This window comes from Fulmarus glacialis, unplaced genomic scaffold (genome assembly GCF_000690835.1).
Source record: "Fulmarus glacialis isolate BGI_N327 unplaced genomic scaffold, ASM69083v1 scaffold4618, whole genome shotgun sequence".
Classification (NCBI taxonomy): Eukaryota; Metazoa; Chordata; class Aves; order Procellariiformes; family Procellariidae; genus Fulmarus; species Fulmarus glacialis.
Window position 1 is genome coordinate 31,209 of NW_009229988.1, and position 16,488 is coordinate 47,696.

Sequence of the window (16,488 nt, forward strand, 5' to 3'; positions counted from 1 at the left end):
GAAGACCAACTAAGTTACAAAAACTTCAGTTCCCTACCATGTTGAAGAAGAGAGAAACAGATAAGACACATGCCATGAATTTTCCAAATTTCAGATTAATTAAATACAGCCTAGTCACATTTAAGTGCAATGTGACTGTATGATGCATTTCACTCTGCTCTGGGAAGTTTCATGTCGTAAATCAGCCAGGCATGACTTAATGGTCTATTAAGAGTGGTGCAACATGAAACATAAAATAGAAAGGGCTGTATTTTAAACAAAGTTATATTAGGTGTTGTGGCTTGAAATTATATTGTTCCGATGGCTCAGATTGGTAAGTGAGAAAGATCTCTCTTTATTCTTCTCCATTCTGACTCTTGCAGGGAGAGTCTATATAGGATGAATGCTTTTATTTTTAGTATATTCATGAAAATATCACCTTCACTTGAGACACTGAGGATTTATACAATATCAGTAACGGCGATTGGTGTGTAACAGAAGAGATGAGATCATGCTTGGCACTACGGTGCTGTCTTTCAGTGGCAGAAATCTCAAATCTCTATCGAAGTCTGGTATGTTGCCTGTCTGTCTGCTGCTACCACCTATAGAAATTTTCAGAAGAGAGTAAGGACACCAGTGGACATTAGGCTTTTGGGATTTGTTTCTTCCTTAGGTGAAAGAATAACACATCATTCTTGTTTAAAAATAGGCAAATTCTTTAGATTAAAGAGAAAAGGTTGCCATAGAATGAAATTCAGATTTCATTGTATACCAGTAAGAAATTAAAATATGGAGCTGATTTGCTCTGACATTTCTTAGCCTTTTAAAGGCCAGTCTAAAAACCCTAAAGTCCTTAGCATTTCTACTTTGGCAAAACTCCACTAGCTGAACTTGCTTGAATCCTATAATGACTTCAGATATCATAGAAATACAACATTTGCAATATATGGGCCAGAATGGCTCTGCAAGTGGACACTGAGCACATTAACCACCAAGCATTTAAGTGCTGGTCCACAAAACTCGGCTTCGTTTCCAGCTGCTCCAAGTCTTCTTGGGTAGGCCAGATAGTGATCAGAACAGAAACATAGAAGATCTCATAGAAGATTCTTCTTCAGTAGTAAGCATGAAAGATGGCAGTGTATGTACTTGAAGTTTTAGCAAGTCATACTGTGATGACCTGATTCATTCCACTATGGTACCAAGTATGTGCAAGTGCAGGAAATGATCAAGGACCTCCTTTTTGTTTTTGTTTTTGTTTTTTTCCTCTAGCTTGGGCAAGTTTTAAGAAGTTTAGTGTGTAAATCTTTTTTAACTTTCCTGAAGCAAATCAGTGGGAATTGTTTTCTTACTTCAGTGGATTCTGAGTCTCTCCATAAGTCTTTGAAGATTAGTGTATGAAAAAGTCTTTTGATGTGTTGCTTCCACCCAAACTTTTCCCTTCCTTTTTCTCACTTACTTTTCCTTCAAGAGGAGTGTGGAAATCAATACGTTAGTCCATTCACTTTTCCCTTTACCTTTTTTGCTCGATTGCTGCTAGCCATATTACAGTTTGGATATGATCTCAGTATTATTCAACAGCAAAATGAATGTATGCCCCATTCCTTGAATGCTAGTATTGTCAATCAGCATAAATAGTCTTTTTTCTTCCTTACTCCTTTTCCTCTCTTCACTTTACAGTGGCCCAAATTGAGCAGAATATCTCCTCTCAGCCTTTTTTATTCTCAAGAGTAAACAAACCAGGAACTTGCCATCTTTCTCGCTATAGATGTAGCCTATTAGCCTATCTAGGCTCTTTACTCTTCTCATCGTCTCCTTAGCTCTTCTCTTCAGCATATGAATTAATATTTTTTTGAAGGAGATAACCAGACTACACTCATTATTTTGATGAAATCTTACTATATCAGTGAGGGGTATGCTTTTCTTTTTTAAACACATTACCAGCAAACCCTCCTGCTATCTCCTATGACAAAAGGAATCATGGCAGATTACATGTCTTTTTCTTGTCATAATTTGTTTTGTTTGCTAAACAGAAGGTATAGTACCACCAGCCACCCCTAATGGTACAGTTTACATTAGCAAGCGGGCTAAAGTGTTAATATTTTAGGAAAGCACATCTTTTCTATCTGATCTGAGAAAAAGATGTATCCTGAATCTCAGATGCTGGAGGAAAAAAAAATTAAAAAGTATTATCTAGAGTAGAGAAAGTTCTGAGTAATGTAAGTTATTGGGCAGACAGAATCAGTGCTACCTCTCTAAAACTAAGTGAAGGACTTTCTAGAAGGGATTTTCCAGGAGCATCTGTAAGGTGCAGGGACCGCTTAAAAGAGATGATTGGACAAGAGGCCAACAAGGCAGATATCCTGCTGGGAGTGATTGGACAAGATAATAATAAAATAGAGATGTATGATTAAAGGACAGCAGGCTATAGTCTAATGTTGAGATTAAATTCAGACCAGATATTTAAACTTAATGTTTAAATGTACTGTAAAACAAAGAGGAGGAGGGGGTCAGAAAAGATGCTGCTGATGAACCCAGAGCACTGGAAAAGGGCAGGGGGGAGGCAGAAAGTAGTTGTCTTTCTTTTCTCCTATGTAGGAGACAGAGTTGGATTTTTTTATAATTATTCTCATAGCTTTGTTTTATTGTCATTAGTCCTAAGTAAGAAGGAAGAACAAATCCTTGGTAGTAGTTTTTTTTTTGCACTTCAACTTTTGTTGTAAAAAAGATAAATGCAGATTTGGCAGTTATGTTAATTGAAATAGTCAGGGAAACTTTGAATATAAACCAAACCTGCTTTTTCATTATTGTTTATCTCACATCTCTTTTTTCCACAATGCAGATTTATCCCACTTCTTTCTTTTAGGTCATCCAGGGATAAAAGAGAGATTTTATGTGTCAAAATATATAGGACAGTTAGCATTTTTTTATTTATTGATTCTCTAGACTTCTTTCACCTCTTGCAAAGAAAGAAAAAAATGCTTATGCTTCCACACTTTGAGAGATTATCTGCTTCACTGTTTCAGAACAACTGAAGAATAAAAATGTTGTTATATGTGAAATTCAGAACCTGAATTTAAATTGAAGATTAGAACAATTAATCCAGGTATGAACGAAGGTTTAGCATTCACACTGTTGTGTTTTTACATGGCTCATCTGAAAAAATCAAACAAAACAAAACAAAACAAGATGAAAGAAGTTTCTCACTTTCCATGAGACAGGAGCAGCGTGAAGGACACTTATATCAGAACTGGTCCTGGTAATACTCTTGCTGAGATCTCGCTTTCCCCTGCTTTCTACCTCTGCCCCATTGTAGCCTGATTCCTCTCCCCCAGCGCTTCCTTTCATTCAACCTGCTAAAAGTTCTCCCCACTTGCCTCCCTGTGCTTCTAATTTTGTATATTTGATCTATTGGCACAGGACATATGAGAATTAATTTTGAAGCCGTGTCAATGTTAAAGATGGTATCTGACCTATGGATTATAAACACTCCCCTAGGTTATGGGAAGCTGCTTTTCAGAAGAATCCAAACCAAGTACCTGCTTTGCCACCTCCACCTGTGTCATTTTACAATAATAATACGGGTCTAGTGAGGGGCTTCATGTATCACTTGTTATCCCCACAACATACCCATTCCTCATTTTTATTGACGGAATCATCCACCTGAAGAAAAAATCATGGATGAAGAAGAACACTCTAAATGAACAAGGAAGGGAACATAGTTAAAGAAAAAACAAAATATCCACAAAATGAGATCTATGAACTTGTTTCAAAGTCCAACTGCACTCATACAGACTAGGGAATAGTTAGAGATTCCTATGCTAACATGATACTCATGGGAGAGAAGAAAAGGAAACTCATTTCCCAGGCAACTCAATCGTAACTGGCATGCTAAAAAGTTCCTTCCTTCCTGGTCTGTGAACACACCTAATTACTGGAGCACACCGTAAAATTGAGAAGTCTTTGCACTTTAAAGAAAATGACCATCCTAAATTTCTGTTAGTTTATCCCTGATAAGAAATATCTGAATTAGTAATAGACCTAAGTTGTCATCCTCTCAGGCTTCTGTAATGGCTACTGTGTCAGAGGCTACACCCTTGGTTTCTCATTAGTCATAGCTAATAGTGCACTAATAACTTTGTGTCCTAAGAACCACACATCACTTTCGGTACCCATTAAGAAGATCTGAACTTCTAAGGAAAGAACTGCTGACTCAGCCCAGGTTTCTGGTGTTTGAGACTGGAAATATTTTCTATTTTCCCCTATTTACTCCATCAGCAATAGTAGCCTTGCAAACCATCTTTCAAAACTCCTAGACTTTCATATCTGCACTTTTTGGCAGCTCATGCCATGTGAAGGACAAATATTGCTACAGCAAGGTATATAAGTAGGGTCTTAAGAGTTTTCTTTTACATTTGTATCACAAAAGCATCCAAAAGTCCAATATCTACCAAACCTTCTAGAAAGATTTAACCAACAACACACAAAGCTGGGGGATCATTATTTTCTTTTAAGAATTCCTTTACTGCCTTCAACTGTCGTCTAAGCCAGTATCTGGAACCCACAAAGCAATCCTACAAATAAGTAGTCCTACTCCATAGATGACGTCAAGGGTTACCTCCAATTTCAAAATATGTAATACTTCAGCTGGAGCTCTGGGGGCTTCTGCTATCCTCTATGTAAACATCTTAGAGGCAAGTCTTGATCTGTACTTGGTAAGCCTGGAACTGAGTTTGATCTCTTAAAAATATCAACAAGTATGGAAGATCAGCTGAAGTGGCCACATGAATATTGTCACTGTGGTAAGGGTTTGAGACAAGCATTGAGATATCCAGTTTCAAGTCTTTGAGGGCTTTGCAAAAGAAGATTTTGATGTTGATGGGGTACCAGAAGTCAGAAGACAATTTGGGGAAGACGCTTTTATCTTATCACCCTAACTGACTTGTTACTTCCAGGCAGAGCTACTGAGTATTGTACCAGGTGTAACTTTGATTGTTCAAAGGATTATTATGAAATTAATTTATTGCTGCAAATGTACAATGCTGGAAAAGACTGTAGATGGGAATATTAGGTTGCTCTGCTGTTTCTTCCCTGCTGGAAGCAAGCTGAGTCTTAAAGAATCTGGTTGCTTTACCAGCCAGCCTGTTTCTGCCTCAAAGCTTTTTCCCCTATCAGTGAGCATTATCTGAGTTTTGCTTAGAACATTTACAAGTCAGGATCTTTCCCCTTGCCCCTTTTGAACAGTCACAGAAATATGTTTATGGATAATAAACAATTCTGATTTAAAATGAAGCACTCATCTTTATCACTTTAGCTTGCCTAAGTAATCTTCACGATGAATTTCATTTGCAGTTCACTATCGACTTAATTTAGTTGCAATTAAAGGTTGTCAAATCTGTAATTTAAGCCCTTCAATATTTGTTGTTGTCACTCTTTTCCTGTAATATATTATTTTTTCAGTGGGTCTGATCCAAAGACCACATAAGCCAATAGGAGAATTTCTACCAACTTCAATGAGCTTTGAATAAAGCCTCATATGCCATGGTATGTGAGGACATTTTATCTAAATAAGTACGTGTAATTAAAAGATTACTAAAGTTTTCATTATCTGAAAATTGTTTGGATTATAAAATGAGTTTGGTCTTATAGTAGCAGCCTTAGGTAATTGAGGATGTTTAGAAAAAAACCCAAACAACAACAAAAATCCCACTGATATTAGTTGCTGTGGTTACAATTCCTTTTCTGCTTGCGGTAGCAATACTGGACTAAAACTTGCTACAATATCTACTTTTAATTAAAATCACAGGAATATAATGTACACACCCCAGGGCACATGGGCTGAGGGAGATGATGTGAGCAAGTCATGATAATAAAATTCCCTTAGGATCATTGAATTCAATGTGAACCACAAATCACAAGATCAGCTCCAAAAACTGTGTCACTGGAAGAAAATGTTGCTAGTACTTGATATGGAATGAGTGTTCTTTTTGCTATAAATTCACATTTTCCTGTGGTAATTTTCCCTTCCCCTTCTGAGTCTTCTGCCATGTTTCTTATCAGGTGACCAGAGTTCACCTAGGAAGGATGAACTCACTGTCTCCGTCAAACTTCTCTACATCAGCATCTTTATCGGCTCCTGGTGACTCAGTGTAAGCTTTAGTACTCAGTAACACTACTGGGAAAGAAATGAATGCAATTCATCCCACCAGATTAGGGATTCTGCTAACTATTAAGATTGGAGAAGAGTTGAGAAATCCCTTTGAAATAATTTGCAGTATTCGTTTCTTCTTTTTTTTTTTCTGAAGCTCTTTAACACTTGAGCAGAGGCTACCTTCATATACATTTATTAATAGAGTAAAAGATCCATTCAGTCATACATAAAATGACATCTGGAAAGAATGCAACAGAATGCACTCTTCCCATTTTGAACAACATAACTAATGCTCACTACTGCTCATGCTTTTCTATCTCCATTTTAATTCTTGCAGTAGAATACTGTTTTGTGCTGTAAAAACAGTTCTGAACATGATGTGATTAACCTTAGGGTCCCCCCATCCCCTCATCTCAAAGCTCCCTCCTACATGGCCTATGCTTTCTATTCGTGTTCAACCATCTGATTTCCATATCATCCTGCTCAGCCTCACAAACGGCTATTAGCATAACAGAGCTTTAGTGTGACATTGATTGAAACCAGTGCTTGCTGAATGCAGTATCAAAGCATAATTTGCCAGAAATCAAATCTAATTTATTGTGTACTATTTAAATTTCTCAAAAAAAAAAGGAAAAAAGGTTTCAATAGAAGTATACTAGGTCTGTAGTCTTAATTGTTCTTTTTTCATATTTTTGTCTAGTCCTCTGCAATCCAAGCAATATATTTCCTTTTCAGAGCCATTGGTTTTGACTTTCAAATGTCAATTAAGCAAGAGTTTTTCCACTCTGTTTATTCCAATCCAGTTAATGTTACATCTGAAACGGTAAAGAGTAATAGTTTGATAGGCACAACACTCAGTTTGCTGCTTCATAACAGTTTTTTCAACAGATTCTTCTGACGACCTTAATGTTTAGCTTGAATTAAGCATTAAAGTACCACATAACTTCAGCAGCTGAAGCATATCAAGCTTGCTGTTATTTCTCTAACTGTACCTTTTCAGAATGTTTTAAAAATTCTACTGCGAGAGAAGCAATAATGACTTGAATTAGGTTTTGTCCAACGTTCCACTGAAGCTGGGCTTTGAGAAAGTAATGATCTCAGTTAACCTTTCTGCAAAATAGGAGTAATAATGTTTATCTATCTTTATAAACAGCATCTATATATGAAGATAATGAGCTCTATTTTTAGGAAAATTGAAGAGCCCAAGTGCTTATTCTGTCAAAGAAGACGTGGTGTCTCTGAGCAGGGTTGCATTGCATTCTCTGGGGATAATGGCAGTCTTACTGCTTTGGTAGTTATACTTGACCAAGAATTACTCCTGCAATTGTTAACTGCTACTTTCAGTTGTCAATTTGAATTATTCAACTGGAAATTGATAGATAAAACTGATATGGTGAAAACATTGTTTAAATGCTGTAAACAAGGTCATTTTTATCAGAGGCCACCAATAATGCAGCATAGACATAAGACTCGTGCATAGTTCCTGTCAAATGCAGATATAACACCTGAAGAGGTTAGAGGTTTTCTGCTCTCCCTTCTGCCTGAGGTTGCTATTGATTCTATATTAATATCCTGGGCAATGAATTTCTATGGCTGAGCAGCAAACACTGAACTAATTTAGTGACCTTTATTAAGTGGGTGGTCAGAACTGTAGAGATACTTTAGCGTAAGGTATGCCTGTAGGAATGGAGGTTTCTAATTCACAGCTTAAAGGTCTTTCTCTCTTTCAAAACACATGTGCTGATTACCACATTACTGCTTTCTGACACCTGTAGAGATTATATACAGATAAGCTAGGTAAAACAAGGTGAGGGAAAAACAAGTAACTGGCTGCAATCCAGCACTTCAGGAATAGTACAGGATAAGTTCGGATCCTAGAGTAGGTGTAACAACACCTATGCTCTTATAGAAACCTCAGAATATATGGGTATAAATGGGCAGCAGCAAGGCACCTAGCCCTTCATGCCTGCCCTTTCAGAAGACTAACACCTGCTGAGGCCCAGGGAAGAGGTGGACACTTCTCTCTCCAGAGAGGCCAAAACCTGTGCTTAGGAGTATGAGGTAGAAGGAAGACTCATTGTGTTGTCCTCACCCTCTGCCTTCTAAATTGGTGGTGATTCATGTTTATTAAGTGCTTTGCAGTTCTTGTGTTAAGAATGCATTAAACCAGTGCTATTCAACTGGTGCTTTTTAGACTCCTGCTGATCTGTAAAGCCTTGGGAAGTACCTCATGAGATAACTGTAAAGTGTATTTCAAAAAAATCAGATCTGCATACATTTCTATGCAGTTAGCAGATTTGTGTCTGTGCTGTCAGCAGGTGTAATCGGAAGCTGGGTCTTGATTGCTCTTCGTGCCTAATTAAATAGTTTGTAATTATAATGGTGAAAATATGGTTTTCTAAAACACTTAAATTCTGTTTACCTAAAAGCTTAGTGTTCCTAAACCATCCCTCTCCACAACCACCAAACCAATAGTGGAATAGAAGAAAATTAATGTGGGTTTTTTTATTATTATGTTGTGCCCTTCTTCAGCCTGCTGCAAAAGTTAGCTAGTCTTTTGATGAGAATATTTGGAGACACTGCTTACATTTTTCAGATATGCCAAATTGTATAAATCCAATTCCAGTGAATTCCAGTGTTGAACTAAGACTGGAAGGTTTGCACGTCATGCATAGAACAGTCATTTGCTTTATCACATCATGTTCAACATAGTCACTGATGTCAAGTTTTTTCTCTCAAATCCTCCAACACTGCTTCTTCCCCACTTTCCTTCTGCACATTAACACTTTTTCTCTCCCTTCTTATTCCCACTAAACATTGGCTCTCTATTCTCCATCAATACTCCCAGACAAGTAAAACTACACCTCTCTTTTAGAAATTGTTCACTTCTGACTGTGCTTCCTGGTCCCCTATGTCTGAACACTGTTAATGCCATCTACTTGAAAACATAGCCAGTCCTGGTTCTTCTTTCTTGTTCTAACTCCACTTTCTCCTTTTTTCTTTTCCTTGTCTATTCCTGATCTCCTGGAATACCTATTCCTTCTTACTCACCGCTCGCTGCTGCCCACTAACTCTTCAGCTCTTGCTTCTTTCTTGTCTTTAGACAAGCTGAAATCTGGGTCTCCCAAGTTTGTGTTGTTTTAGCAACCATTCTTCTTACAGCAAGTTCTCCTTTCCACTCCATTCTTGACCACACTACCCCCAAGAGAAGGGAGGGAGCTCTTGAACTTCTGTCCTGCTGTCATCCAGACCTTCCTCTCCTTTCTCAATATTTTTTAAAAGTCTAGATGGGCAGACTGAAAAAGGCAATCTGTATATACTAATTCATACCTTGCAATACAGGATAGCGCCAGCACAACAACAATCTCTGTGAACTGTAGAGGGTATGAGAGTGCTGATATCTGCCCAGATGAAAGGTAGAATACATCCAGAGCCGGCATCATAAACACCTGACTGCTGCTCCTTAACATTTGTTGTCATCAGAATTTAGTCTAGCATGTATGGTTGTAATGTTTCTTTCCTTTTTTTTTTTTTTAAAAAACAAACAAAAAAAATCACATGGGGATATCACATACTGATATTGCTGCTCTTTTTGTTGCTGTTGTTGTTTTTGTTTATATATTAGTTCTGTCTATACTAATTAATGTTTCTGGTGTTATGTCCTCTGGCATAAAACAAATCTCCATAATGTTGTCTCTTTCCTTCAATATTCCTCATCTCCCCCTCGCAAAATATCCTAAATTTACACCATGGTTTTTCTTACATTGTAGCTCCCCCACAGTTTGTGGTGAGACCACGAGACCAGATTGTAGCCCAGGGTCGAACAGTGACTTTTCCTTGTGAAACTAAAGGAAATCCCCAGCCAGCTGTTTTCTGGCAAAAAGAAGGAAGCCAGGTAAGTTATAAGCACCCTACAAGTCTTTCAAGCCTTTCTAGATAGTTATATTTTTAAATTTTAGGAATATTATTTATATTACCTTTCACAGATTCTTTTAATCTTTCACAGGAATTTGTCTTTTAAACTATTACTATTCTCTACCGATATTTTTGTTGCCGTTTTTTTAAAATATTAATATTGTGAAGAACTCAAAGGCCATTTAAGTTGGTGAAACTTGTGCTAGGTGCTGTATAAACGTATAGAAAGCAACAGTATATATCTTAAAGACTTTTCATTCTGAAACCCCCAACAAACAGGTGAGTGAGACAAACACAGTAGATAAAAAAGGTATGACTCAATTTTTAACTAATCAGAGTCAGTAATTACAGTTCACAACCTGTCTAGACATGATCAAGCAAATACATATCTAGTAAGCTGATTTGCATTGACATAGTCTCATAGTGCATACAGATATAGGTTTTGAACACGCAGATGCTTTCTTCAGTAAAATTGTCTCAGGAAATTTCCGAATCCAGTTTTGGAAATATTTCCCTGATCCTTACTGTCGTTTTTTTGAAAGCAAAATTTCTGATGTAGCAGTCAATGTTGCCATTAGCCAATATTAACTTCTATAGCTTAATATTTGAATGTCATGCCATAACATTTTTTTACTGCTCTTGCTGTATTGGCACTATGTTACAGCAGAAGTCAGTCCTTCTCACTTTCAATGTGCAGTTCATGTTAGTATGTTAAATTTGAACACTGTAAACTCTGTGCCCTATTCTCTTTTGCACCTGAGAAAAGATTAAAAGGGGCAAATGGATGCCCAAGGACAGCGCCTTCTGCAGCTCCCTGATGAAGCCTGTCATGGCGACGTCTGCCTATGTATTTATACTACGTACCCTTCTCCATTGGCTAAATTAGTCTTTCCAGAGCCCTGTCTACTTTTTCCCATATGGCAATATGAGTGAGTTAACTCAAGTATCCATACTGTGCTGTGCCTTTTGTCTAATCTGGAGGCATTGTGTGTACCACCTCTGTTAAAAAGTGGAATAAGAACTGAATCGCAGATCTCCCGCTCTGCCACCTGCTTCTGCTTCACCTTCTCACGAGGTCAGATAACTAGTCCAGAACGACAGGACCAAGGCTGACAGCATTTTGTGCTCTGTTGCATTTGTGGCTTACAAAGATACAACACTGTTACTTTATGAGTGTAAGCTTGTATGAGTGTAAGCTTAGTCTTCAGTGTGTTTCTTTCAGCGTATTATTCAGAGAACTTTAGATCTATCCTCCACGGTTCACATCCTGATAAAACACAGTACTGTGAGTCTCACTAAGGTGAAAATTGTTCCAAGGGGAAAGTAGAATAGCATATTGAAATTAAAGTAGGAAGTACTGATGTGCTAGCAAACATTTCAAAACTCTTCCTTGTAGAGCATTTTAATAACATGGTAATGTTTATGTAAAGTGAGCTTATAGTGTCACACTTGAATCTAATAAAGTGGACATCCATCATGCTGTAATAAAGAGAAGAGCTTCTAATTAAAGTAGAACATCATTTGCAGGATTAAAGTCATTTAGCGTAATTGAAAAGTGTTAATACTCTATTTTATCCTCTTCCATTGGTATCACTTCAAGGGTAAAAACATTTTAAGGTGAAAATGCATCTTGTGTCTTTAATTGAATGTTATTACCTACTGATTGTATCATGTTGAAACTGTTTAATTACAAACCTTGAAAATTAATTACGGTATTGAGAACCAGATCCCTGAGGGTTAGAATGGTCTTTTTTGGCAAATAAATGCAACGTAAAAATTGATACCTCCATGGTTTATAATCAAACCTTGAAACATAGCTCAACGTGATTCACTACATCCTCATCTTAATCTTAACTGAGCATCAGTGAAGTAACACAGGTTAGCGTTACCATCTCAATATACAACTTGCCAGATTTTGCAATGAGACGCCATAGAATAGGTGAGTTTCCACACACTGTATATCATCATAGAAATCTGAAGGATGGTATTTTGGCCAAATTAGGCATTGTCCACTGACCATACATGAGTTTTCACCTTTGCATGCCCGGCTATAAGTTGTTGCTTGGTTTTACAATGCTTGCTTCTGCTTTTGCTCGAGGAACTGTTTGCAGCACGACTGTTAGTGTTCAGAGTAATGTTATGTAGTCATGTTATCCCACTCCAGTAATTGTAGGGCATTTTTCATTGTGAATCCATTTCTCGATCCTGTGTTTCTGAGCACAACCAGCTGGAAGGGAGGGAAGCTGTTCCCTCCTGAGTCATTTTTTGTGCCAACTTGTGCATAAACAGCTGGTCCTTTGTACTCCGTAGCCTTTTCCCCAATGAAATGCACCAGGGCAGGGCGTGTGTAACCTTTAGACTCTCTAGATTAAATTCTTCCTTGAGATAAATTCAGTGGTATTACATCAGGGGTGACTCTGGTCCCCCTGTTTGCAACCCAGCATGCCACCATAGTGCCCAGATGAGCAACCCGACAGCTAATTAAAACCAGTGAAATTGTAAAAACATTTAAAAAGGTGTTGTACTGTAATTTAGGACAAGTTATAAGTCATAGTTATCTGGTCTTTGAAGGGAGGAGTCATGAGACTGATCAGCTCCTCCTGAAGTGTGGAATATTCACTGGGATGTGGTACCTCTCAAGAGCAGATAAGCCCATGCTGAAGACAAAAAGAAGGGTAACCTCCCCTTTCTAATGCAGTGATGAAGAGGATTCTGGATCTTTGTCCTCTTAAGAACTGGGAGCTTGATCCTTGCACTGTCTTTTATGTTGTGTTTCTTTTTACACTTTGCATAATGGAGTCAAGCTCAACCATATCAAAATTCTCTGCTTTCTCATAAAATTTAGTGGCGTTTTCATAGTACCCTTATTAGGTAGGTATCTGTGCCAGGCAGAGGTTATTCTGAAAGTTTCATGGCAATTCAGAAAACAGGGCAATTTTTCAAGACCCACTTAACCTCGTAGCCTGAAATTGTTTCAGAATTTTCACACTTTTTTTCTTATTGGATCTGACATGTTTACTGGGTGCATATTGATTTTTGAGGAAAAATTTGCTGTGAAAAATTTCTTGAACATTGACATTGAAAGGGGGTAAGGGGAAAGACTCCCCCTAGGGTGACAAGTAGCCTAGTAGTTTAATACAATTGTAAGGATACTTGGAGTGTTGGATCTTATTTAAAGCATATCTCTCCTTTTATTGCCAAAACCACAGAGATAAGGGTGTGAGTTTCACTTCAAAGCAGAATTTTTTAAAATCCGAGTTTGTCAGTTCCAAACAATTTTTTGTAAACCATTAAGGTCTACTGCTGAAGAAGCAGATCTACAGAAAATTCATTTAATACCGTACTCTATACTTTTAGATTTTCTTTTTAGCCCATATAGACAAGCTTAAAAGTTAGTAGAGAGTCATCATTAGAAAGCACAGCAGAGCTATACAGAGCTGCAGTAATGACTGAAAGCTTATCACAGCATGGTAACAGTGTGTTGGGATATTCCTGATACAAATGATTGTATTTTTCGGAGAGGCTTGTTGAGTTCACATAAAAGCCAGACTGGAATTACTGTTGTTTAATCTATTTCCCTTTCTGTCTCATTGGGCAATGCTGCTGACCTTTCACATTGCCTCCCTTTTCCTGTTCTTTTTTATTCACATCAAGAGCTGTGCCAGACGGTATAACTTTTTCCTTGAAAACACAGCCCTCACCACTAAAAGCTTTTCTGTCCTTTTCTGTATTATTGATTCATTCAGTCCTTCATCATATGCAATGACTGCTACATCCATTCCAGTTATTCTTATTGACATCTCTCTGTTCTCCAATCCAGCCCAAAGGCAAAAGCTATCTCCCTGTTTTGTGCTAATTGATGTCTTATCCTACATGAAATTATTTTTTCTCTCTGATGATTTCCATATCAGATTTAGACCCCTTCTCTTCACCCTCAAGGCTCCATGCTGCTTTTCTCCTTTGGTACATCTCAGTTTTAATTTACTTTTACTTCTCCTTTAAGATCTCATGCTCTGCCAGCTTCTCCTACTTTATGACCTCTTTGTATCTTCCTCCCAGCTTTCCTTCTGTGCCATGCTCTTACTTTCTCCTTTGCCCAGAACATGTTCACAGCCAAACAATAGTGCTATGCTCCCTCAAGTCTCTGGGACTCAATTCTTTCTGCTAGTTTTCTAATGTTTACTGTAGCATTGTATCCTACTGGTTTGACAGCCAACTAAGTATATTATTACAATTAAATTCAGAATGAAGATGAATGTGTCACAAATACAAATCACTCAAGTGCAATTGTTGGAAAATTTCTCCTCGCCTAGACCCCCAGCCAGAACATACCACTGTGTCCTGTCAAAGGACTGTTTCTAATTTAAGCTGCAAGTCGCCCAAGGCAGGGAAAGCTAGCTCTATGTGTTCATAAAGTCATAACCACACTTCGTTTTTCTTCTAATTTATATATAGTACTTTTAAGGAAAAAATGTTGTCTCTCTGGCTGAGGGAGAAGTGGTGCTTTTGTGTTTTGAATTGATGTGAGATGAATTGTCTTTGCAGAATCTACTCTTCCCAAACCAGCCTCTCCAACCCAACAGCAGGTATTCAGTGTCACCAACTGGAGACCTCACTATTACCAACATTCAGCGGTCTGATGCAGGCTACTACATTTGTCAAGCACTGACGGTTGCTGGAAGCATTTTAGCAAAGGCTCAGCTGGAGGTTACTGATGGTGAGCTATAGAAATTCCTAGTGTTTTTTCCTGTCAAAAGTATTTTAAAAGTGGTGTAAATAAAGGCATATTAGATCACATAATTCATACAAGGTAAACAGACAAGTTTCTACAGAAAATACAATGAAAAAAGGGTCTCTGTGCAATTCTCTATGGTATCAAAAAGGCATCAAAGTCTAGTTTGCCTTTTGCTTTCTTTCTGGAGGTTCCTTAATAATACAAGCAAGGTACAAACCACTTTAGAATAGGGTTGGTGAGAAAGCAAGCTTCTTGGTTCACTAGAGCTAAGATAGGACTGCAAAAAATATTGTGAAGAATGAATAGGTTTGTGATTAAAGCAGTGAACTGGGGTGCAGAAAAATCAGGCTCAATTCCCACCTCAGTCCCAGTCTTCAGTATTATCTTAGGCAGCTAGTTTGGGGATGTGTCCTTAGCTCAATTAAATCAACACTGTTGCCTTGAACTTACCAGAGTACTGTTGGTTTAGAACAGCTACAACATGTAGCCCTTTAGTCCCTGTGGCAATAAGGCACCAAGATATTTCCTTACCTCAGAGCTGTGTGCTAAGAACTTCTCACTATGGTTAGATGTGAAAACAGACATGTGAATACCTAGGTAGGGTTTTCAGGAAAGGAAAAGAAAAGCATTACATGATCTGTCTCGATGCTTTCAATTTCAAAATTTTGGATTTGAAAGTTATCCTGCCTTGAAGTTTACCTTACTGCATCTACAAACATGAATCCTTTTCATGTCAGGAATCCTGTTGTTATCCCTCTTCATCCCATTATGGATAGAAGGCAGCATGCATTCTTTAATGTTAGTGAAGAAAGCAACAGAATTCCTCTTATACTAGGAGATTGTTGCATTCCCCGGCATCATTATTCCTTAACTGACTCATTAAATATCTCCTGACAGACTTTGATGAATTTTTGCCATTAAAACTGTTGTTATATGCAGAGGTCTACTTTTACTGTTCCCTTAGAGACCTGCCTGCACCATGAAAGTTTGAAAAGATGTCTAATTTTGAATAATCTGGCTTTTCACAGGAGCATATTCATCACAAGTGACAGGTAGAGAGGTTCAGACTCATGTTATAGAGGTTTGAGCATTAATTTGATGCCTTTTCTTTGTTTTCCAAAAGCTGTCTATATTTTTATGACAAGGGGAGATAATTTCTGTCTTATCCTTGCATCTTTACAAGCACATCGCTTTTCTGTAAAGTAGTTTCTGGAGGCTAAAGGCTAACCTTTGCTCTGCAGTATCTCTTAAGACCTTTCTCTCATGGTCTATGACAAAATGATGCATTTTCATTCAATTCAAATTTAAATGTAGATTAAAAGGTCATTTAAAATTAATGGAAAGGCAGTATTTTTTAATATCTGTCCATAGCGCTGGCTGATTCAATGCCATGACTGTGATTGGAATAAACAGAACACACAAACATTGGCTAAGAGGACATTGAGCTGTTAATGGTTACACCTGCTGATGCTGTACAGATTTACTGCAACAGGGGCCGAGAGGATCAAATCAGGTTCAAGGATATTAGTGATGAGAAATTCTTCCTTTTGACAGACAAGGCCTGTGGTCCATCTCTATCTGTTTTGTGTGGGGGAAAAAAAATAATAAATCCTAATGACCTCTTTGGAATTTTCATTAGTTTATTTAACAAGTCAACAGAAAGATCAGAAAAGTGTCCTGGCTAAAATGCAAACTCAACTACAATTAATTC

General features: G+C 37.7%; 1 protein-coding gene across 1 annotated transcript in view; it reads left to right on the plus strand.

The window, feature by feature from the left end:
• Positions 1–16,488, plus strand: part of LOC104070267 (roundabout homolog 2-like) — a gene marked incomplete at its 3' end in the record, with an annotated part of 109,761 nt that overhangs the window by 24,380 nt on the left and 68,893 nt on the right. Inside the window, exons 5-6 of the mRNA XM_009584040.1 lie at positions 9,898–10,022; positions 14,588–14,759. Of these exons, the coding sequence (XP_009582335.1) occupies positions 9,898–10,022; positions 14,588–14,759 (297 nt within the window). The remainder of the gene's footprint in view (positions 1–9,897; positions 10,023–14,587; positions 14,760–16,488) is intronic.